At 43.2% G+C, this 22781-nt stretch overlaps 1 protein-coding gene across 1 annotated transcript; it reads right to left on the bottom strand.

Annotated features, from left to right (window-relative positions):
* Positions 1 to 1204: 1204 nt before the first annotated feature.
* Positions 1205 to 22026, bottom strand: LOC126396178 (PH domain leucine-rich repeat-containing protein phosphatase 1-like). The gene is made up of 17 exons (XM_050054034.1): positions 20033 to 22026; positions 15750 to 15946; positions 14879 to 15004; positions 14535 to 14683; positions 11316 to 11462; positions 10577 to 10804; positions 10165 to 10367; positions 10005 to 10065; positions 9806 to 9901; positions 8278 to 8433; positions 7891 to 8091; positions 7471 to 7633; positions 5438 to 5568; positions 5195 to 5311; positions 4237 to 4431; positions 3872 to 4109; positions 1205 to 3117 (listed from the first exon to the last, which is right to left on the bottom strand). Exons 1-17 carry the CDS (start codon positions 21639 to 21641, stop codon positions 1948 to 1950), a joined length of 5187 nt encoding a protein of 1728 aa, XP_049909991.1. The 5' UTR covers positions 21642 to 22026; the 3' UTR covers positions 1205 to 1947.
* Positions 22027 to 22781: the final 755 nt, after the last annotated feature.

Genomic DNA, 22781 nt, shown 5'->3' with positions numbered 1-22781 from the left:
CTTCTTAACTATGCACATTTTCTTTTTTAAGATTTTGAAAAGGGCCAGTTCATCCAAATTACAAATACATTTTGATAGTATCCAGCAAAGTAGTTTCAGTGTTATGTAATGAGTTCTGACATGAGCAATTTACGAGTATTTTCAGAATCAATTAATCTAGGATCTAATTGATCTGTACTTTTCTCAGTCCTGTAAGACAGTCAATTGACAGTTTGGGGGTTTGGATGGTTGGTTGGACACAAAAAGCTGTCCAATATATCATTTATATCAAACAAACAATAAACCGAGAAAAAAAATTTGTAGTGAAACTGATCAGGAAAATAATTGGGTTTTGCCGTAGATTCATCTGACAATTACTGTCTTAATTGAGTGGTACATAAAATGTCACCAAATTAAAAAAAAAAAAAAGCTCAACACAAATTCCTTAAATTTGATGACGTTTTCAAGTAACTTTTTTTGTCTGACCATCGGTCTAAATTCCTAAAATGATTACATTTACAATGATAAAAAATAGAGAGAAGCAGTGACTGCATTTGACAAGCTGGAATCAGAAACTGTTTGGCATTCTTGTCTTGAAAAATGGTTTGAACGATAAATAGTTACTGAACATCGGGGCGTCGGTGGCTTAGTGGTAGAGCAGGTGCCCCATGTACAAGGCTGTTGCCGCATCGGCCCGGGCTCAACTCCAGCCCATGGCCCTTTGCTGCATGTCACTCCCTCCCTCTCTCTCCCCCCTTCACGCTTGTCTGTCCTATCAATTAAAGGCTAAAATGCCCAAAAAAATCAATCTTAAAAAAATAAATAAATTACTGAACATTCATTTTCCATCCTGTAACCGACAAAGTGTTTGAGCTCTGGAATAGAATTTTTATTTTCAAAAGCAGTAAAAAAGTTAAGAACTCAAGAGCAAACTTTCTAGAAACGTGGAGAAAGCACAGGCCAGATCAGCACTGTTTTGTGGATTATCCTGTGCGCTTTTAGGAAAGTCAAATGTAATGTTTCAATGTCTGGATCACTACAAACAAAATTCCATTGACCTGCAATTAGCTGGGTAAAGTTTCAGAAGCAAGTCAGTAAAAATCCCAAGCCATCTGCATGGCTGGATACTGACAAAGCCTTTAAAACAAAATGTGACTGGTAGCTGCACAAAGTACCCTTTAAGTTTAAGTATCCTCCCTCCACAAGAAGTCAAAGTCAACATATTGTGGTTATCTGAAAACTTTAATTTATCATATAGCAAAAGTAGCTCTCTTGTGCGATTTGCCATTTTTGAGAAGTCTGTAACACTGTTCTGAGAACATTCATTGAGCTGGTAAGAACTGTAGGATCCCCCCCGTTCAGCATTTACTCACCACTGCAGCACCACTCTGAACTCTGCACGCCCCCGAGAACACAAATCTGGAATATCAGCCTTTTGAAATAATCATCTTTTCTCTCAGAGAATATTAGTACGCTTCAGTGACTAGGTCACTTTAAAGTATTAAACTCCTAGGAGTTAGTTTAACAGTTTACTAACTCCAACAACTGTAAGGCCATCAGCCGCGAACAAACGGAGGAAACGTCTGCTACAACACAAAAACAGAATGGTCCATGTCTCAAAGTACCATTTAACATAGAGTCTCAAAAGTCTAATAAAAAGCATTCAAAGTGCTTCTTCAAATTAAAGATATGGTAAAAATCAATTACATGTGAAGATTTAATCAACATAAAGTGTTATAAAAAATTGCATTGCGTTTCAAGGGGCATAGAGTTAACAGTAGAAAATAAAGTAAATAACAAAACACAGTCTCTCTGGTCCAGAAGCATGTTCAGAATACTCTGAGGTTTTTGGAGGGAGCCGTACAAATTAATGCAGAGCATCAAGACCAACAGTCCTGATTCCACAGTTCTCCATCTAAAATCCTGGATAAGAGGTTGACACCAGCTGTTGAGGAGGGGGGGCAGAAGTTAGAGGGGTGTGACAAAATAGTCTGCAGGTTTCTGGTAGCTGTGTGCTTGCTGGTTGTGTGTTTGAATTTGTTCCTGCTGCTGCTGTTGCTGTTGCTGCTGCTGCTGGATGATCTGCCGGACTTCCTCTTCCAGCTCTGGCGGAATGATGAGCTGGTCGTCGGGGTCCGGCTGGGCAGGAGCGTTGAAGTAGCCTCCCTGCTTCCTGACGGGGGCATCAGCTGCCTCCTCTATGAGGTCCTGGTTTCTTCCTTGGCAAGCCACCGAGCCGTTAGCTCGAGCCCTGCGGCCCAGAGTGCCTGACTGAACCTCTCCGCTGAGGCAGGGAGAAGAGGGAGGGACAGGGGAGGGAGACGGGGAGGAGAAGGGAAGAGGTGAAGGCTGGTGATGTGTGGCTACAGCAGGATGGATATTTGTGCTTGGCTGAGTGTGTGTTTGGGGTGCTGGGCAGTCATGGCGGCGCAGACAGTGGACGTCAGCTTCCACTTCTACACGGCTGCCATTAGAGAAGACACCAGCGATGGGCTCCTCGTCCTCGCTGTCGACTCCGTTGTCAGACAGCGCTCCAGAGAACTGTCTGTGGAAGCTCCCACCTCCACAGGCTGGTCTCCGCACGCCGGCTCGTCCTGGCAGGTTCAGGTGGGATGTCAGAGGCTCGGTCTGAGGTGGTGGCTCCTCTGAGGATGCCGTGGATCCCACCTCACTGCTCATCTCAGAGGTGCTGAACTCGCTGCTCAGCTCGCTCACTGTTCCTGAGGAGGCCGGCGGCAGCGGTATGCCGCCGTCACCACTTGCTGAGTAAGGGTGTGTGCTGGCGTGTGCGCCCAGGCCGGGGCTGGGAGGGGGAGGTGGCGGCTCACAGAAACAGCAGCAGTCTTCGGTGATGCTGAGCTGGACGACCACAGCGCTGAGGCTGTCGGAGCAGCCGTAGCTCTGAGCCAGTGTCACTAGCTTCTTCGCTGCAGCCAGAGCGTCCGGGACATTCCTGACTGCCTCCACTGCTTCGCTGGGAGACAACATGTCCCACAGGCCTCGGCTGCCCAGGACGAAGAACTCGTCCTGGGGTGTGAGGGTCACTGTGGAGACGTGCGGTCTGGGGGTCACAGACGGGCACAGGAAGGAATAACCCATAATTCTGGTGGAGTCTGTTACACCACTCACTTTGTTATCCTGCAGAAGAGAAGGATAAGGAGCTGTCATGTAGTTCTTTCAGACAAAACCTCAAATGAACTCAAACTGCAAATAATGATGATGTTATCACTTAATTTATTACAGTGCTGAAACAATTCATAAGACTGATAGAAAATTAATTGGCAAAAATTTTGATTATTATTAGTTTAATAAGCGAAAACACCAAATGTGATGACTTGTCATTTGTTTACCTGTTTTTCATTTTATTAATTTCAGATTTAGTATTTTTCTTACTGTTTTTGTACTGTTGGTCACAAAAATAGAAAGTGAAAGATGTTACTTTGGGCTCTTGGAACCTTTAAAGGCATATTCCACTGTTTTATGACATTTTATAGACTGAACTATCAATCGATCAATCCCTTGATTATTTGTTTGATTAATCAATTAATTGTTTAGTGTTTAAAATATCCAGAAATAGTGAAAATAATAATTCATTATAGCCCTAATCTATTCATCAATTGAATCAAGTTCCATTTTACTGGAGAGAAGGCAGACATCTCTACAGGTGATATCTCCAACACTCTGCAACTCAAATCAAAACAGTGTAATTGATGAATAGAGCTACAGGTAAGAGAAAAATATGTGTATTTATTTTTTGGGTGAAATGTCCCTTTAATCATCAACATTTTATTTACTTGCTATCAATCTGCAAATCTATTAATAAACACGTTGCAGCAGCACCAGTGCACACAAATCACCATCAACAGTATCTAGAACATGAGCTTGTCTTTACCTCAGTGATGATGGCGTTATACTTCCGGACCCTCTGGTACTCTGGCTCCTCTTTGACGGTGTGTGTGGTGGAGAGTTGCATAGCTTTACCGTCGCGGCACAAAACAGCCTGGCACCTGCCGACATTGGCAGCCTTCAGGGTGAAGCAGCCGCCGTGCTCGCCTGGAGCCACCGGGTCGTGTCTGATGTGACATAAAGCCGCAGAGCCGCCCATCCTCTGGCCTGCTGTGCCCAGTTTCCTGCAGCAAAGCAGCACACAAACACTTTGTGAAGAGAGTGATGATCACAGTCGCTGCAACAAGCTGTGGAAGTAATCAGGGGTGACTGTTTTGACTTCTTCGTGAATCGTATAAGCTGTTTGTTTACCGCTGCATGGTGAGGAAAGTGTTGGTCATGTAATCTTCCTGCCTCTGGCCTCTGTGCAGCTCCTCTGCTAGCACGTCTCCCATGGTGCACTGCAGCAGGTAAGGCACCTCAACGTTCCTGTCTCCATCAAAAACTCCATACAGAGCTTCACGAATTCCACAGAAGCTGTCCAGCGCCAGAGCAGCCACACACAGCCTGAGAACAACAACAAGGACATCAATTACTGATCTCTGTGCAACAATTCTGCCAAGAAATATAGCTGAACATCCCTGACTTCATCTCAACACATCTACATGTGTTAAGTCTTCATTTACATCTGAATGGTCCAGAATGCAGCAGAGAGCCTTCTGACACACTAGATGCTTAAAACATGAATATAGTCCTGGCTGCACTGCAGTAATGTTCATTGCATTCTAAAAATGTGAGCTCTTGTTAAATACATTTTACAGCTTTGAGGAGTTTGGTTGTCTTGTGTATATTTTCTGAGTGTCAGCCTTCATATTCTGCAGGGAAAATGGACAATGATCCTGCATGTCCAAGGTTAAAGATGAAAACATTTTATTGCCAACAGTTGCATCTGTCAGATCTGCGCCAACATAGATCTGCTGACCAAAACTTTGCTCTCCGGGCTGAAAACTTGCTTTTACTGTTTCAGCTGAGGTCAGGTCAGCTGAGCCAGTGTTTTTGAACAATTCATTAAATGCATATTTGTATACATTGGCATTTCTATAATTTAGTTTATGCTGGTTTTTATGTTTTTATTGAAAAATCTTTATTTCATTACTATTGTATTTTTATTCATTCTCTGAAAGCACCATGTACCTGTGGTTTGGGAAAGTGCTCACTGACCTGAGTGTGTTTTAATGGACTTTGAGAGATCAATAAAATACCTTAGTTCAAAAGGAAAAATGGCAGTGAGTAGATGAATAGACAAAGAAAGAGTGGGAGGAGGACTAACTTGTTTTTGACTCCAGAGGCCTCGGTGTAGCCATGGCTCCAGACTGCAGGGGCCCCGTGGCTCTCACTCACGCATGGGGCCGAAGGAGATGGATCCACCCTGAAACATTTGATATTACTGCAGAGAAGAGAAGGAGAAGAGAAGAAAAGGTCAGCTAGTTGGTTTCATGAGTCAATGACATATATATTTTCCATAGATTATTTATTAAAATTATTACTGCTACAGGATCTTTGAGGCTCATACTTGAGGAGCTCCAGGCTCTTGTGGTCCAGGTTGAGGCGAGGATTGCCTGTGAGGTCCAGCTCCTGAAGCTTTGGAGGAAGTGTTTCTGGCAGGGTCACCTCAGTCAGCTCGTTGCAGCTCAGGTCGACACACTGCGGAGGCACAACCAGTGTTAATTTCGTTAACAAAAACTATGACTATATATGTCTATCAATGCTTTTTCCCCCCATAAATAAGATGAGATGATTCATTAAACACCAACAGTATAGTCACTGTTAGTGTTTAATGACGTCGGTGTCATCTCGTCATCATCATCAACATGCACTATTGTTGACGAAAAAGACAAGATTGTAATTTAGTTTAAAAAATGAAAAAAGGCAACTAAATTCTCTTTATTTTTGACTTTTAATTTGTCTCCTCTTTTTTGTCAACAGTTCATTCACTATGGCTAAACCTACACTGTTCTTGATTGAGTTTAAAATGGTCAGACTTTTAGTCAACTAAAACTTGACTAAAAACTAGAATTACCGCCTTGTGGTTGTATGCCTCTGCAAACCAGTCAAGTTACAGTTTATTTGAAGAGGACAGTGCATATTAATGAACAAATTTACATCCACATCTGTTCAGACTCATATGTAGCCATACCAGTAGACAATGCTTCAAACAGGGATATTTCTGCAAGAAAGCTACACATTCTAAAACGTGTTTGCTTCACACACATCTTCAACACGGCAGCACCGAGGGTCTATACAATCAGCACAGTTTAAGGTGAACATCTGAGATTAGTGACAGAATCTGACCGAATGTCTCCCCCTCTGTTCCTGTTGCTGAGTAATGGCCAGAAAAGTGTTTTTGCATAAAGTTATGATGATCACAATGAAGTTGACCTTTGACCTTTTGGATATAAAATATCATCACAACATAATTTTATGCTATTAAACATTTGTGTGAATTTTTGTCATAATTAACATAAGAATTCCTGAGTTATGGCCAAATACATGTTTTCTGAGGTCACAGTGACCTTGGACCATCAAATTTTAATCAGTTAATCATTGAGTCTAAGTGGACGTTTGTGCCAAATTTGGAAAAAAAAAAAAAAAAAAAATCCCTGAGGGCGTTTTTGAGAATGAGACGGATGTAAGGTCACAATGGCCTGGACCTTTCACCACCAAAATCTAACCAGTTCTTCCTTGCGTTGAAGTGGATGCTTGTGCCAAATTTGAAGAAATTCCCCTAGAGTGTTCTTCAGATATTGCATTCATAAGAATGAGATGGACAGACAGACAACTTGAAAACATTATGCTTGTGGCCATAGCCGGCGCAGAGGAATAAATAAACAGGATGAGGTTGACTAAATGTGATTAAAAAAATTAACAAGGACATTTGACACAGTAAGACTATATTTAAAAAAATAGCTTAAAACTGAACATAAAGCACAACACAGAGAAAGAGACCACGGTGGGTTCATCTTGCTATTTTGCTTGATTTCATTGTAAGCACGACCACAACTTTGCATCAGATGTAGTGATTCGTTTTTCCCTTCCTCAGGGGTTCTGTTCTGCATAAAAGCTCTGACGCTAATTCACGACGAAGCTTTTCAAAATTCTGATTGAGGAGTTTCTTGCATCAATACAGAATCGTCAATATCGTCAGAACCTTCAATAGATTATTTTACCACCCTTATTCTGCACACACACATGCACAGACAGGAGAACGGAACCGTCATTTGGGTAGGCAGAGATTAGGGAGTTACTCTGAGATTACAAAGGATTTCCTGATCTGGCCCAACCCAATAATGATGAACACAGAGGTAGACAGATAGAAAGAGAGATAAAGAGGGAGAAGGAGCACACTTTCATCTGAGTAGAATGACGTTGACTTTCATCCTTTATTTCCAAAACTAATTCCACAAGGCACCAAACTAGGACAATAGCAAATACTCTCCTGTGGAGAGGTGTGTGTGGATGTTTTGTGTGGATGTGTGTCAAGAAGAAAGAACAGCTAAATGAATGAAAGGAAACAGAGCTTAAAATACCAGCGTATATCAGACTAACCTTGATCTCAGGCAGCTGGAGCACCTCGGGGAATGCGTTGATGCAGTTGGAGTGGGCGGAGAGTGTGTGCATACGCTGACAGCTGAGGATGGTGGTGGGCACGGCCCTCAGTCTGTTGCCGCTCAGGTCCAGCTCCTCCAGCTGCTCCAGTCGTGCCAGTTTACTGCAGGAGGTGGAGGTACGGTTATATCAGAGCGCTGGCACTGCAAACTTTATTTTTAGGGAACCACATTTATCAAACTCATCTCTCTTGTGACCTAAACCTGTTTCTGAAGCAATGCTGAGATTTTTTCTGTTTCTTATTTTAATTTGTCCTTCAGTACAGCTAAAGTCAAGGTATGAATCTGCCACTTCAATGTAGGTGTCACACACTGGTTTACTCTTTTGCAAGCTGAGTTTGAGAGCAGTTCTGTATTTTACCTGGCAGTGAAGGTCTGCAGCTGGTTGTAGGCAAGGTGAAGCACCCTGAGGTGGCCGTGTCCAGTCAGCAGAGGGACACACTTGTCTGTCAAGCCGTTATTGGTCACATAGAGTTCCTCCAGGTTGCTGAAGCTGTCCTCTGATAGGCTGGCTGCAGGGAGGTTCTCCAGCTTATTGGCCGACACATTTAGGTATCTCAAGCTGTGATGAAATCCCAGCAGAGAACACAAACTTAGTACTTGAACAAATGGCTTGACAAAAACTAAAACTGACAGATGGGAGTGGAAAAAATAGAGAAAGATGGATGGAAAGAAAGATGTGGAAATTCACATGGAAGAAAGAAATGTGGCGAGAAAAAGAAAGGGGATGTTGTGTTGTTGCGTGCACCTCTGTGCTTTGATGAACAGGTTGTGTGGGAGCTCAGTCAGATAGTTGTGTTGGAGGTCCAGGACCTCGAGCTGTGATCTCTCCAGCCTCTCTGCCAGCCGACACACTTGGTTCCAGCCTGCCAGCAGTTTCCTCAGGCTCCCACTGGACAGCAGCCTACACAACAGACAAACAGCATAGCGAGCTCAGCCTCTGTCTAATCTGTCAGAGTGAACTCTGTTTTACCCCGATGAGGACACAGCAGTATTTCATGTGTTCCTGTTATAATGACCCAATTTTGTCATTGAGGTACAATACATTGAATTAACTCTTTAATGATGGCTGGCTAGATGGAGAGACCTAAGAAAGAGCTTGACCTCAAGTTGGAATAACATTTTCTGCTTCATGTAGCCTGTAGTTGGACCACCGTCATCAGAAGCAATGATCAAATTGTGAAGGAAACAAATTTCCGTTGCTGCCACAGGCTGTGCACAGACTGAAAATAGCACTGCACTGGAGTAGGCGTGTTGCTACAGGTACAGAAGACACATTTTGGAATAATATGTCTATTTAAAGAGTTTAAAGACTTACTAGCATTATTGCCATCCAGTGTATCTGTATGTAGTGTCTGTACCATACTGAAGGAAAGTCTACCCTGAAATTATCCTGCTTCCTAAAAGAACGCTGCATATCATAACCTTCACTGTTTATTAATAAATTACAAACTTTTTTATTAAAATTGTCTTCTTTTTTGTTTTTCACTTGAAAAGGGCTGCTACATTTTTTTACCATAAAGACCTCAACATACATCAGACTGGTTTGTTATAACTTGATATTCTGCTTTTCTATTAAGGGGACATCCAGGGCTCAACTTTTTCATCTTTTTAGCCAAAGTAGCATCTCATGTTTCGTCCTTGAAACACAATGTACGAGGTGAGTTATACTAGAATTATTGCTATCATACACCATCTGTGTTTGTGGTAATGTGTGCTCATGCTGTGATGCTCTGAACCATTCATTCATTTCCTGAGGTAGGCTAAAACTTTCCGTTGCCGAGCTTGATATCACATTTAAGTGTGACACAGCTTTTTCAAAGATATGAGAAGAGTGATGTAACTTACTGATAGAGTATTAAATAACCACCACACCCACTGATCTAGGGTATATTTACCTCCACCAAGCGCTTTGCATGATGCTCTGCTGCAGGAGTTGAGCAGCAAGACTCAATATTTCTCAGGTGAAAGCAAGTTTCTCGAGAAAATGCAAATGTATTTATCTTTTTTCTTCCCCCATTCATTTTTTCTCCCCCACCTTTTTTTGCCCATCTGTTTTTTCTTCCCCATGTCCCCTTAAGGGCTCTGTAGAACGTTGTATACAGCACCTTTAAGAAATCTGTAATCACATCCTATATTAGCCATTCAACTATTAAGTTTTACATCCAAGCAGCTGCCCACTTTTTCCTCTGTATTTTAAGAAGCTCTTTGTACACAGTGTATTTGTGAAAAATGTGTCTATGCGGCAGGTGTTTGTGTGTTTGTGTAATGCTCACTGTATGGGCAGCTCTGTAACAGAGTTATGATTGATGTTCAACACCTCCAGTCTGCTGCTCTCACACACCCAGGCGGGGACACATCCCAGCTTGTTCCTTTAGTAAAATAAATATAGTCAGCATGCAGCTTAGAACAAGAACACAACCTTCTTTGCTTCACAGTAAATAGGACAGTTAAGTATTCATAGAGACTTCATACCAAGACAAATCCAGAACAGTCAGATTCTCTGGCACCGGCTGCACCTCCAGCAGCTTCAGCTCTACAAACAAAACATGCATAATTCTTAATAATTTGTGTCTGAATGTATATATAGCGCCAGACATTATCCATTTATACAGCACATAATAAATGTTAGTACCGTTGTGTGCAGCATGCAGGCTCTTGAGGGCGTGGCCACTGACTCTGAGGAGGGAGAGAGTGTTTCTGTCACAGCGGAGGAGCTCCAGCTTACAGAGAGGCCTGACATCCAGCTCCTGTAACCCAGTGTCCCTTAAGTCCAGCTGGACGATGTGGACCAGCTGCTCCGGGTCTCCCGCTGTCACCTTTTGAAGCCGGTTGAGCCTGTACGAGAAAGAACACAAACATAAGGAAACAGAACTTTTTGAACTTATGGTGTTAAGATTTCCAAATCCACAGGATAAAAAAAGGCAGGGATGCAGAACTACAGTGCAGATTTCTCCTGCAGCATCTTGGGAAGTGTTAGATTTCTGATGAGCTTTGTTCCAGTGTTGCATCTAAAAATGTCAGCGAGTCCTTGTGGAAATGTTTACCTGAGATCTATGTGGCGAGCAGGCAGCCACTGCAGTCCGGCCGTATCCAGGACGGAGAGCTGGTTCCCTGCCAGACAGAGTCTCTCCAAGCCTCTGAGCTTCTCCAGGACGGGGGGGACGCAGCTGAAACAGTTGAAGGACAAGCCAAGGTAGGTCAGGCCCTCCAGAGAGCCCAGCTCAACGGGCAGAGAGCTCAGAAAGTTGCCATCCAGGAGAAAAGTCTGCAGGCTAGACACAAAAACAAGAGAAGATGGGACGATGGACCTCAAAAACAGCCTGATTAATTTGCATATATGTTTTAAAAAATATCAATTCTTACAATAAAAGTCCTGCCGAATGTTGTAAAGAGAGTAACAATACTGTAGTACATATAAACAGTCTATAAACACACAAAATTTGCTGGTGCACACAATAATTGAGGGCTTGACCCCAAATACCCTGTAATGCAGGGACAGCATCAGCATGACTCTGCACTCTGATCACCTGCACAAAACCTCTGCACCGTCAGGACAGAAGTCTGGTGCACAGCCAGTTGTTCACTTAATACAGAAAGGGATTAATCTGCACTGATGGAGCCACAATGACAACATCTCCTGTCTGATGTCAGCAGTGTACAGGTCACTGAGGATACTTTCTGCTCTCAGGCATATACCTGGCAAATTATCATCATCATTATCAACACCATGACCATCACTAGCCGGAGCCCAGGGGTAATTTTTTTTTCTTTCTGCACACTTACTTGTGCATGGTTCCGACTTCTGCAGGCAGAGATGAGAGACGGTTTCCAGACAGGTTCAGCTCTGTAAGCGAGGTGATGTCACACAAGGCCAGGGGAAAGTCTGACAGCGCGTTATTTGACAGACTGAGGCTTCTCAGTTTACAAAACCTAGAGAGGTAGAGAGTGAGGGAGACAAAAAAGGGACAAAGATGTTAATCTCTGTGCTATAATCAGACTTTAGCCTTCTTTTGAATCGAGGCTTTAACAAAAACAAACATCGTGAAAAACTTTTTTAGTTACATAACACCCGTCTCATAAACAAGGAAAATTACGAGAGGAAACTTGTGCAAGGTCTCAAGGATGCAGTTCCATAGCAGTTAGGGTACACAAACTATTTAAAGCTACATGTTTACACGACTAAAAGGTTTCACCATAACAATGCAGCATGTGGTACAGGTAGGAGCGTGCGTGCACGCGCGTGTGTGTCCATGTGTTTTTCCTGGCTTCCCTTGCCTAACCTAATCCAGTTCACGGAGGGGTCGGGGTGAAAGGCTGAGCCGGACCCACGTCCTTCAGAGGGAAAGTCACAGGCGCGCCACGGGAAAAACACATTCCTCAAAAACACCGCCTGGGAAGTGTGTGTTTATGGAGGAACAATAGCAGTGTATAATCACTGTATCATCAAGCAAATGTGAGGCTTCAACTTAATCTTCTCCTGAGTGGCTACAAAGGAGCCAAAGTGAGAGGAACAGAAATTGCTGTGAGGTGAACATTGGATCAGAAGCCTAAACTAGATTGAGACGTGTACAAATCTTGCACTGATTCTTTTGAGCGACTAACATATCAGTTAAAAAAAAATGTATGTATGGCTAGGTGTTCACATAAATGCTTCTCAACTTGTAATTATCTCAGCAACCACGTCTGTGTATATATACTGTGTCACGAGTCATGTTTCTAAATGTGAGAATTTCATGCTTTTCTTGATCATACATGATAATAAATTGAATATCTTTGGATATCTGGACTGCTGTTTGAATAAAACATAATTTTACATTCAACATAGACATTTTATTGACAAAATGAATAATCGATTAATCAAGAAAATAATTGGCAGATTAGTTGATATTGAAAATAATTCCAGCCAAAATAATATTCATAACTATGTTTTCATTGGTGTATAATCACCTCAAACCAAAAATCGTTGTGTTTTCGTTACCTTAGAAAAAGCTTTTTATATCAGCATTGGGAGCAGGTCCTCCTCAAAGATTTTAATGGTAACTAGATGGTGCCTATACATTCTAATGGAGATGCTTGCCCAGCACATTCACCAATTAAGTTTTCTAGCTTGCGGGATTGCTTCCATAGCATGCGTCCTGCCCAATATGTGCAGTAGTGCTTCTCCTGCTGGCCCCGCCCACGAGTTCCTGCTCTGCTCATAGACTTTATATTGTGATGATGTCACAGATTTTTAAATTGCTTCTCTTGGCTTGAGGAAACTTTTACAAATATAAAACCACCATGGCTCAAAAATTCAGAACAGAGAGATTCTTATTTGACCTTATTTGCAGTTTAATATAATGGTGGCCTATGGTTAAAATGCTTTTGCAGGGGATTTTTTTCGTGAGTAACTGTTGGAAAAATCTGCTGCAAAGCTGAGCTGCTTTCCTGGGGGCCTGTTCCTCTTCCACGAAGTCTGCCATGTTGCATCGCTATGTTTCTACAGTAGACCAGAAAGGACAAATCAAACACTGGCTCTAGATAGGGCCATTCACATTTTTGTTACCTGAAGACCACCGTAGGTTCTCCTACACGCTTGTAAAGGGAGGGGTGAGCGAAGTGTACTCAGTCTGTTGCAATCTGCAACCGCATCGCTAGTTGTCACTATGTCCTACTGACAAACTGGTGATGGCTAACCAACCGGACATTGTATTAATCGACAAACAACAGAAGAAGGCAGTGGTGATAGATGAAGCAATCCCTAGCAACAGCAACGTCAGGAAGAAGGAACACGAGAAGCTTGAAAAATACCAAGGGCTGAAAGAGGAGCTAGAAAAGATGTGGGGAGTAAAGGCAACAGTGGTGCACTCGGGACTGTGACCCCCAAACTGGGAGAGTGGCTCCAGCAGATTCCAGGTACAACATCTTAGGTCTCTGTCCAGAAAAGTCCTAGGAAGAGCTAAGATACTGCTCCTCCTCTGGTAGAGGACCCGAGCTTGAGGAAAACACACCACCACACCCTATTTTTTTGATAACCTGGCGGACCCCATGCTCCTTTAAATTCATTCTTACACAAGTGAAGGGCACATTGCTTTTCAGTGATGGATTTTGAAAGGTCTGTCATATATAGTATTTAATATGTAAGTCAAAACATAACATCAGCCATTTCTTCCTGCCATAGGGGGCATATGTATGCAGAAACATACAGACGTCATCTTAAAATGACAATTCTGTTTTACATCTTGTCGACAAATACAGTGAAAAGACCAGAACCAATAATAAACTGATCCTACGAACAACTACCGATCCCACATACTCTGTCCTGCTGCCAGAAATACTCACCACCAAATGTGTATCAATCTGCCACAACAAACAGTCCACAGCATATTTGTCATTTAAATCTTAGTATATACCTTTGTTCAAAGATTTAGGTCTTTAGTAGGAACCAAGGGACTTGAAACTGAGAGCTACAAACAGGAAGTAGGTAGGGAAGTCAGAAAGTACTGAGAGACAGACTAACGCATTGTAGGTTTGGGACTCCTCTTTCATTCTTATATTGCTCAGATGCTGATGTTGTTGTAGCTACCTGTACTTCAATATTTTAACGAGGCACTCGTCCAATGGCAGATGACGAGCTGAAGTGAATAACTGCAGAGACCCACAGAAATTCTCTTACACTGAAAATTACATTGCTACATCAGACAATTACATCAGTAACCAATTAGACAAGCCCTCTGTCTCAGAGGTCAGGTGACTGGATGTCAACTCTCTCATCACCAGTGCAGGAATTTTTTAATCATCCAAACCACACAGCCGCCCACACACACGTCATCTGTCATTTGATCTAAGCTGCTTCCTCTTTAGACCATATGGTAGCTCCCTAAGACAGCAAAAAAACCACAGAGGGATAGTCCACATCCAGAGGAGAGAATGACAAAGAGGAAAATACTACTTTTCACCTGTCGGCTCCTCCTGTCACATTGTTCCAAAACACACAGGATGGTGTTGGTGACGGAAACTCACCTGGTGAGTGCTGGAACACCTTTGTGCAGCGACATGAAGTTATTTTTGAGATTCAGGTGTGTGAGATCCTGGCTGTAAAAGAGCTGAGCGGGCAGCTCCTCCAGGCTGCAGCATGACAGGTCGACCGAGTTCACCCTCTGGGACGCAATCTGACAAATAGAAGAGGACGGACAGGACAACATGATGAGCAACTTGTGACCACAAGAGGCAGTAAAGATGTGTAAAATCCCAACATCATCATCATGATGAGTCAATCTTGGATTTATGTGACCATAAAAAAATCAGTTATAGAAGCAAAGAGTGTAACTGTGGACACTAACGCATTCATATCACACTTTAAGTACCTTTGAGGCCGTCCGATGCCAGCGGAGGTGCTCTGTGTACGAGTCATAGCTGATGTAGTAAGTCTGACTCTGAGGACCAGCTGAGCTGAAAGCCAGACAGTGGCTGTGTCTCCTCACTTCCTCCACCTGCAACATAGAGGATATAGTAGTTTCCCAATCTTTTATTTAAACCAATCCCCCTATGGCTATGGCATCTCTTTTGTTTTCCCAAAAGTATATCTAATGATATAAAAATTCATGTTTTTTTAACTTCTTTTGGAGATGGCCTAAATCCATCTTTTTGGGTGAGGTAAAGTTACTCAATCTTTAAAAACGCACAACGTACACACGTGATTTTGATACACTGCCATACCGGTTACTAGTTTATTTTACATTATGGTATTTGCGCATAGTACACAAATGAGATACAACATATTAATTGGTGAGCTGTAGAGGTGCTGATGGGCATTTTTTTTAACATCTGGACAGTGTCAGGCAAGCATTTTTTTTCTGTTTCCAGTGTTTATGCAAAGCTACACTTACTGTCTCATGGCTCTAGCTTCATATTTACTGTACAGACATGAGACATAAAAAGTTTGACACAGTATAACTACAATATAAGCTGTATACAATAATACTGATTAACACTCAGCCCAAATCTCAATAAAGACTAGTAGTTAGATGGGAATTGTGTGGCTGCAGGAGAAGCAGCATAACCTGGGGCAGCAGGAGCACACAGGAGCGGTGAACGACCTCTGAGCTCAACTTAAAAATGTTTTTTAAAACTGCTCTACGCCATAGAGAGATTCTGTCACTTTAAGGCTGATAAACAGGTACCAAGTCAGGGTGCTAATCAAACAAAGTAAACACATGACAACACTTCAGAAAGTACCTTTCCTCCTATGAGAGGGAGGATGTGCATCTTGCCGGTGTGGGCGTGTTTCACAGATGAGACAATGAGGCAGGTTCCACTCAGTGTGACCTGACGCTTCGACCAGCGGTTCACTGGCAGCGCCAGCTTCCCTTTCCGCACGTTGAACACCCCAGAAAGCTGTACGCGCTCAGAACCACCCACACTTCGAGGCTTGCCTGGAGAGAAAGAGAGAGAGAGAACCCTGTTACGTAAGACTAAATGAGATGGCTGATGATCCTGAATGGAGCAATCATTATACACACTGATTCTATATTTCATAATGGCCTTGTTGCACAATAGAAGACGATATTTTTAGCTGTCTGGGTTTTTGTGAATGAACTGTCTCACACTGGGCTTCTTGTTCAGAAAGTGTAGAGCCACAGAGAGCTATGTGGTTATGTAAGTGAATTGTAGCTAATAGCCTGTGGGCTGCGAGAGTGAGCAGTCACTTAGGCGTGATTGTTACATTAACCCCTTGCTGACACAAAAAGCAGCCACAGTTCAGTTACAGTCACAGGGCTGAGCGAGGGACTGGCCAGAAACCCCAGGCGCGGTGTTCCCCTTCATCTCCCCGTGTGTTTAAACACAGTGAAACCAACTATAAACTGACTGATAATGTACAGTGTCGTATTAAACTGGGTTTTCCAGTCGGTGCTTTTCATTGTCTGCTCTGGTGATCACACACACTCACACCAGAGAATAAGAGAAAGGGAGACACATGAAGAGCCTGAGCCACTGAGAGGCCTGAAATCAGATTAGCTTGTTATGTAATGTCTTACAACACCAGCACCTTGATCCTCACTGTTGCCTCCTCCATTGACTTAGACACAGCGTCACTTGGATTTCACTGGGACTAACCAACTCCTGAGGAGGGCTGGGTATCAAACCTGAATACTTCAGGTACAGAGAGCAGGCAATGAATGCTTGGTCATATGCAGAAGAATCTTTGATCAGATAGCTCCAGCTTTAAATCAGAAATTTGACATTTTTAAATTGTATTTTATTCAGGCAAAGTTGCTGTACAGCTGCTTGTGTTCGAGCAGCATTTGAGAGCCTGTGATTCTTTTGTCAAATAAAAAAATGGATTTTGTAGGAAAACAGGCTTTCATCCCTCAGAGTCATCCGTTAGTCGGATCTAAATCACACCAACACACGGAAAATTTAAAACCTAATACCAAGGCATTAAAACTCAGTTGCCTGAAAAATATATCCACATTCTGTCCATTTTGGTCTTTATAATGTCCATGACTTATGCAACCAATAATATTTTTATTATTAAATAATCTGCTGATTTTTTTCTCTCCCATTAATCAATTCATCAGTTTCGTTTCAAATTATTAGAAAATGGCGCAATATGCCCGTTATAACAATAAAAGACCCCAGGGTTACTTATTTCTGTCACTGCTTTTATTAGACCAACAATCCAAAACAAAAAGACATTCAATTTAATACTTAAACTGCCAAAGATAAGCAGCAAAACCTGACATTTGAAGAGCTGGAAACAGCAAATGTTTGACATTTTTGCTTAAAAAATTCATCCATTAGACCCTTATTCATTATTAAAATGGCATCAACTAATCGTTTCAGCTCTACTTGTGTTTAAAATCATTTTTGGGTGACTGCCATCCATAATTTCAGAGCTTTCTGTAGTTTATTCCAAGATGATGGATCTATTCTGCACACATTAAGAACACTGAGTTCTGTACGTAGCTTTGGTTCTAACAGGAACATGGAGTCCTGACAGTGCAAACACCGATGATGTCAGTAAATATAAATAAAGACATGATGGAGAACAATTCACGGTAAACTTAGATCTTGTAGTTATAAACACAAACAAGTCTCATGAGATTTGATTTATATTTAGTCAAAGTCTCCATGTGTCAATATGTTGTGTCACACACATGCATTTCAAAATCAGTTGGTGACATCATGTGGTGTCTTTTGTCACAAATGCCTTATGACTGAATAAATGTGACATAACTGCACTGATGAAGCAGATCAATGTGATTCTTTTTAACACACGCTGTTTTAAACTAAACAATAATGTGTACAGCATACAGTGGGGTCCACCCTTCCCTGGGCGGTGCAGGCGAGACATAGTGTGTTAATATACACACTCATACATGCCCTTTCCGTCCGGCCATTTCTCTGACTGGGGGAACATCCTGTCTCTCATCAAGCAGCAGAAAGCCATTTCCTGTCCAGCAAAACTTTCTGGTGCATCTTGTCCTTGATAAGCCTCATGTCCCCAAGTGCACCAAATGTCCAGCAGTTACATGACTCTGCTGGAGGCTGTGTTTTGGATTTCAGCTAAAAATGTGAACCAGCGTCATAGTTCTTAAATCACTGAGCTGTGCAGCTGGTGTGGTGCTGCATGATGTTCACACCCTGAGGACAAAATTAGATGTTTGCCTTCACAGCCTGCGGGCACTTGGTGAGTTTTGGGTATGAGAATCAGACGTATTTGCTGGGGGATTGTTTAACCTTGTATAGTAAAGCAGTGACCTCTGGGTGCCGCAGTTCCAAGCTGAAGAGGAGTCTGCTGCTGCGATTCGCTCAATGAGATCCGAAACACTGAGGAGGTGAAATCTGAGTTCCACTGAGGTCACTTTTCTCTTACTGTCAGCACAGTGTGAGCGTGTGTGTGTGTGTGCGTGCATGTGTGTGTGTGTCTGTGAGTGTGTGTGTGTGTGTGAGAGAGAGAGAGAGAGAGACAGAGAGATAAAGAGATAAAGAGAGAAAGAGAATACTTGGTAATGTACATTTTGCCAGAAGGATTATGCTGACTCAAACTCCTGTGGTTCTGAACATCAACATTAACAAACAATTTATACTGCTCACACCAACAGGCCAGGGCAGCATGGGGCGAAAATGCTTCCTTGTGAAATTTTAGATAGTTTTTCCTCTTCAGGCCTGTAATTTTTGTTAAATAACAGTCTGGAAGTAAATAAATCATTCAGCATTGCATTGCAGATCTACCTGTGCTTTGTTTTTGAAAGGCTCACAAGTCAAAACAAGTAGAGACTTGTGGTTAATTATTCCAATTTTACTTGAAATTTCTCATTTTGCCAGCACCATGAATTTTAAAGTCACTTCACATTATCACACTGCTTCTCCTCTGTAATTGTCCCCATCATGCCAGCAGCACTTCCACTTCCCTGCTGTACCAGCCTCTCACTGCTTGTTTCACGGCTGCGTGTTTGTCTGCAGTAGCTGGAAGGGCCCCTGCTTTCAGCGGCCTAACTCTACGTCATGCTTTGTTCCTCTGTCATGTTACTGTGGGAGCCAAGAGTCGGAGGGGGGGGAGGAAGGCGGGGGAATTTACCCAGCTCTCCGTTGAATATTTTCAGGATATAGAGCAGAGCCTGTTTTGACAACTTCTTGAATGGATCTCTACGTTAATGGTATGTGTGGTAATAATGTGATGGATGCCTGTTTCTTGTTGTGTAAAAATAAACATAACAAAGGGTGAAGAAAAAGAAAAAAGGTGTTCTTGAAAGCGCTTGAATGAGGACTTGAAAAGGACACTTACAACACTTCAAAAAGAACTGAGAATGCACTTAAATGAACTTGGTATCAATTTTAGTAAAAAAATGATTTTCTGTTTCTTCCTTCATCATCACAGTGCGACACTTTATCCCCTCTGTCTTTGCTGATGGTGTTAAAAACAAGGTCAAAAACAATATCCAGTTGTGCTAATCCCAGAAGAGATCATGCCTGTTTTCCATCCTCTTACCCTGCTTGTCAGCAAAACAGGATCTTTATCAATAACAACAACATCAACAACAACAGCAGCAGAGGGGAAACAGGATCCATAATGCCTCATGATTGGTGGTTGGTGTGCCCAAAGAGCAGAGCACACCTGTTACCTCCAGATGTGTCTCCCTACAGGCCTACACACAGAGGGGCTGGGTGGGTTTACAGGCAAAACACTGTGTATTGTCCCACGGGGACAATTGAATACACTTGTTTAACAGTCCGACTGACCAAACACAATGACAGCGCTCACGGTACACTGAGAATGGATGAACAATGAATGAGCAGAGACGAGTCGAGCACAACTAAAGTGGCATGGTGTAACTAACAGCCAGTGGCTCTCTGACAGCTAAGATACAGTGCATTTGGAAAAGAGAAAAATTTTCTGATTGTCTCAAAAACATACAGGACATGTTTGCAGACCTTTCTTTAGAAACAGATAATCATCCACCTGTGTGGAAAAAAAATTAACTTGGATTTGTGTACAACTTTGTCAAAATACTCACCAAAGTAGAAGCGTATCAGGCAGCCAATTTCTGGGTTCATTCCCTCCCCCTGCACCCTCCATGGGTCTTCAAACCCCAGATTAGTGAGGTACTCATTCAATATCTGAAGAGGTCTCTCATCATCCTTCAGCCGTCGCACAGCTCCACCATGCAGCTGGACGAAAAGAGCCGGGGTCGGACTAGTATTAATGGGCTCGGGCCATCCTTTGCTCCCCCCTGGGATCTCCAGGTCAGGCTGGACAGATGCTTGGCTGGACAGGGGCCGAGTCTGAGAGCTGCTGGGGCATTTAGAAGGAGGTTTGATTAATTTGGGAGTATCTACATTATCACCAGTTCCAGCTTCGGTGTCATCTAGTGTGGCTGTAACTTGGCTGGAAGCACTGCAGGGGTCTGTGGCGGGCAGGTCTGCAGCAGAGTTGCTGCTTGAATGTGTTGGAGAAGAAGTGAGATCTACTTCATCTGAGGAGCTCTCGAACGGGTCAGGTCCCTCTGTGGCACTGTCACAATTTGGGCTCACCACTGAGGAGTCTGTTCCCAAACCCTGCCCTTCACTGAGCGAGTCCCGGAGCTCTGTGCTTCTGGGTCCACCTGGGCTGAAGTCCTCACAGGTGCTGCTCTCCATATCTGAACCTGAGTAGACTCCATAACAGTCTGCCACACTCAGGCTCAAATCCACCCCAATGTCATTGAGACAGAGCTCAGATGAAGAGTTACTTGCAGTTTTATCATCCAACAAGTTAGAGGACAGTTTAGTATCAGGATAATACTGTTTTGTTTGTTCATTCTCTTCTGCTTTGGGGTTTTTCACATCCACACTGTCACTAAGACTTTTGATTTCATCAGCATGACCATTACTATCTTTACAGTTATCACTTAAGTCAATTACAGCAGCAGTTTTGCAGTTAATTCTCAACACAGCCCCAGCTTTGCTCCCTTCCAGCTTACTGGCTACCTCTGAGGCAGTGGTGTCCACTGTGCACAGCACCGGCCGCGGGTAGGAGGGCGTGAGCCAGTCATGGACGTGAATGCAGCCCCGCCGGAGGTCCGATCTCACCCATGTCTTATCGGAGGCCTGGAGCTGCTTGGACTGCTTCTGCCGAAGGAAAGTCTTCCTATCCAGACTGAGGGTGCTCAGCGGCGACACCGAGGGCGCGGCACTGGTCGTCTCAGCAGAGGACACGCCGGGCGAGCTGCTGGTCGGCGGAGCCCCCAGCGATAGGTTCCTCTTATGTCTCTGTCGTCTCCTGCTCAGCAAAGAGTTGACAGAAGTGGTGCTGTTGACTGATGTCAGGCTGTAGATGTTGGCTGTTTTAACGGCGGGAATGTTCATATTTTTGGCCGCACCGCCGATAGCGTTGGCAACTTGGTTCTGATAGATCCCGTTCCTTATCGCAATCTGGAGAAGGGAGGTGGCTGCGAGTCCCTTCCCGAAGAGTTTCGCCTCTGCGCCCCCACCGTCATCCTCCCCGATTGAGGGTCTCTTCCCCGCAGACAGCGGTGTTAATCCACTTGGCTTGACGGAATTACTGTCACTGCCAGAATCGAGTACCCCCTGTGGTGTTGTTGAGGTTGAAGGCGCCCCAGGCTCGTTTTCCTTCGCACTTTCCATCCTGTTAGCTAGCAACGGCGGCGCCAGTTAGAACAGCCTGCAGGTGAATGCTAGCCTCCGTTAGCTTACAGCAGTTAGCTCGCCCTGCTCTGGTTGCTGGCTAGTTCTCCTGGCAAATGTGTACACGGCTCCCCGTTAGCTTAGCATGCTAAAGTACTGCGCGGTTCGTCCAAAGAGTTGCTCCGCTACATCATCCCATTTCGTAACACGCCCGTTAGCTCGCTTTAAGGGAGCTAACCGGCTGGTCGAGATGAGAAAACGTTTTTTTTCCCTAGTTGGTCGCCATGGAAGCTAGCGCGAGAAGGCGCGACCGCAACTGTACAGACAGATGAGAGAGACGGTCAGCAGTACACGGTGGACAGGGCGGGGTCTCATTGGATATGAATTATAACACCTTCAGGTACACCCGAAAGCTCGGAATTCGTATAGGCGTGTACATGACAGGGGATCCGACTTCTCAACGTGGTTAGAACAGCTGGGGAGGGGCGAATGTTCCCAGTGATTACTGTTTGGTTCTGATATCAACAAAACCCACGGTGCAGACTTTAGATTCTTAAGTGACATTATGAGCCAGTGGCTGAGAAGGTACTCAGATCCCAGTGGTGGAATGTAAGTAAGTAGCCTACATCGCATTTATTTGATAGTTTTAGTGACGTTGCAGATTCAGGTTATTAATACAAAACAACAATTAACAATAAATTATAATGTATTACTATCGATAAAAATACATAGCAATAAAGTAGCTGAAATTAGCTTAAACTTTAACAGCTGCACCATCAAAGTGATCAACACATAAATGCATCAATCGATTATTATTATCCAATAATGCAATATTTATTGTTCATTCGGTATAAGTTCTTTTTTAATTACTTTTGGTACATTAAGGATGTTTTGATGCTAATACTTTTGTATTTAAGTAAGAATTTGAGTGCAAGATTTTACTTGTGACAGAGTAGCCTGTTTCTACACCACCACTACTAGCCTACTTCAAGATCCAAATACTTGTTCTACCACTGTCATATCCTTTATCATACTGAAGTAAAAACAGGCCTACTAATACCATACTCTAAAAATACTGTAACAAGTAAAAGCAAGTAACCTAAAAATCTTACTTAAACAAGAGTATGTAACCTAAGTATA

The sequence above is a fragment of the Epinephelus moara genome, chromosome 10 (assembly GCF_006386435.1).
Source record: "Epinephelus moara isolate mb chromosome 10, YSFRI_EMoa_1.0, whole genome shotgun sequence".
NCBI lineage: Eukaryota > Metazoa > Chordata > Actinopteri > Perciformes > Serranidae > Epinephelus > Epinephelus moara.
Note: the sequence above shows the minus strand (reverse complement) of the source record. Positions and strands in the feature narration are given on the sequence as shown.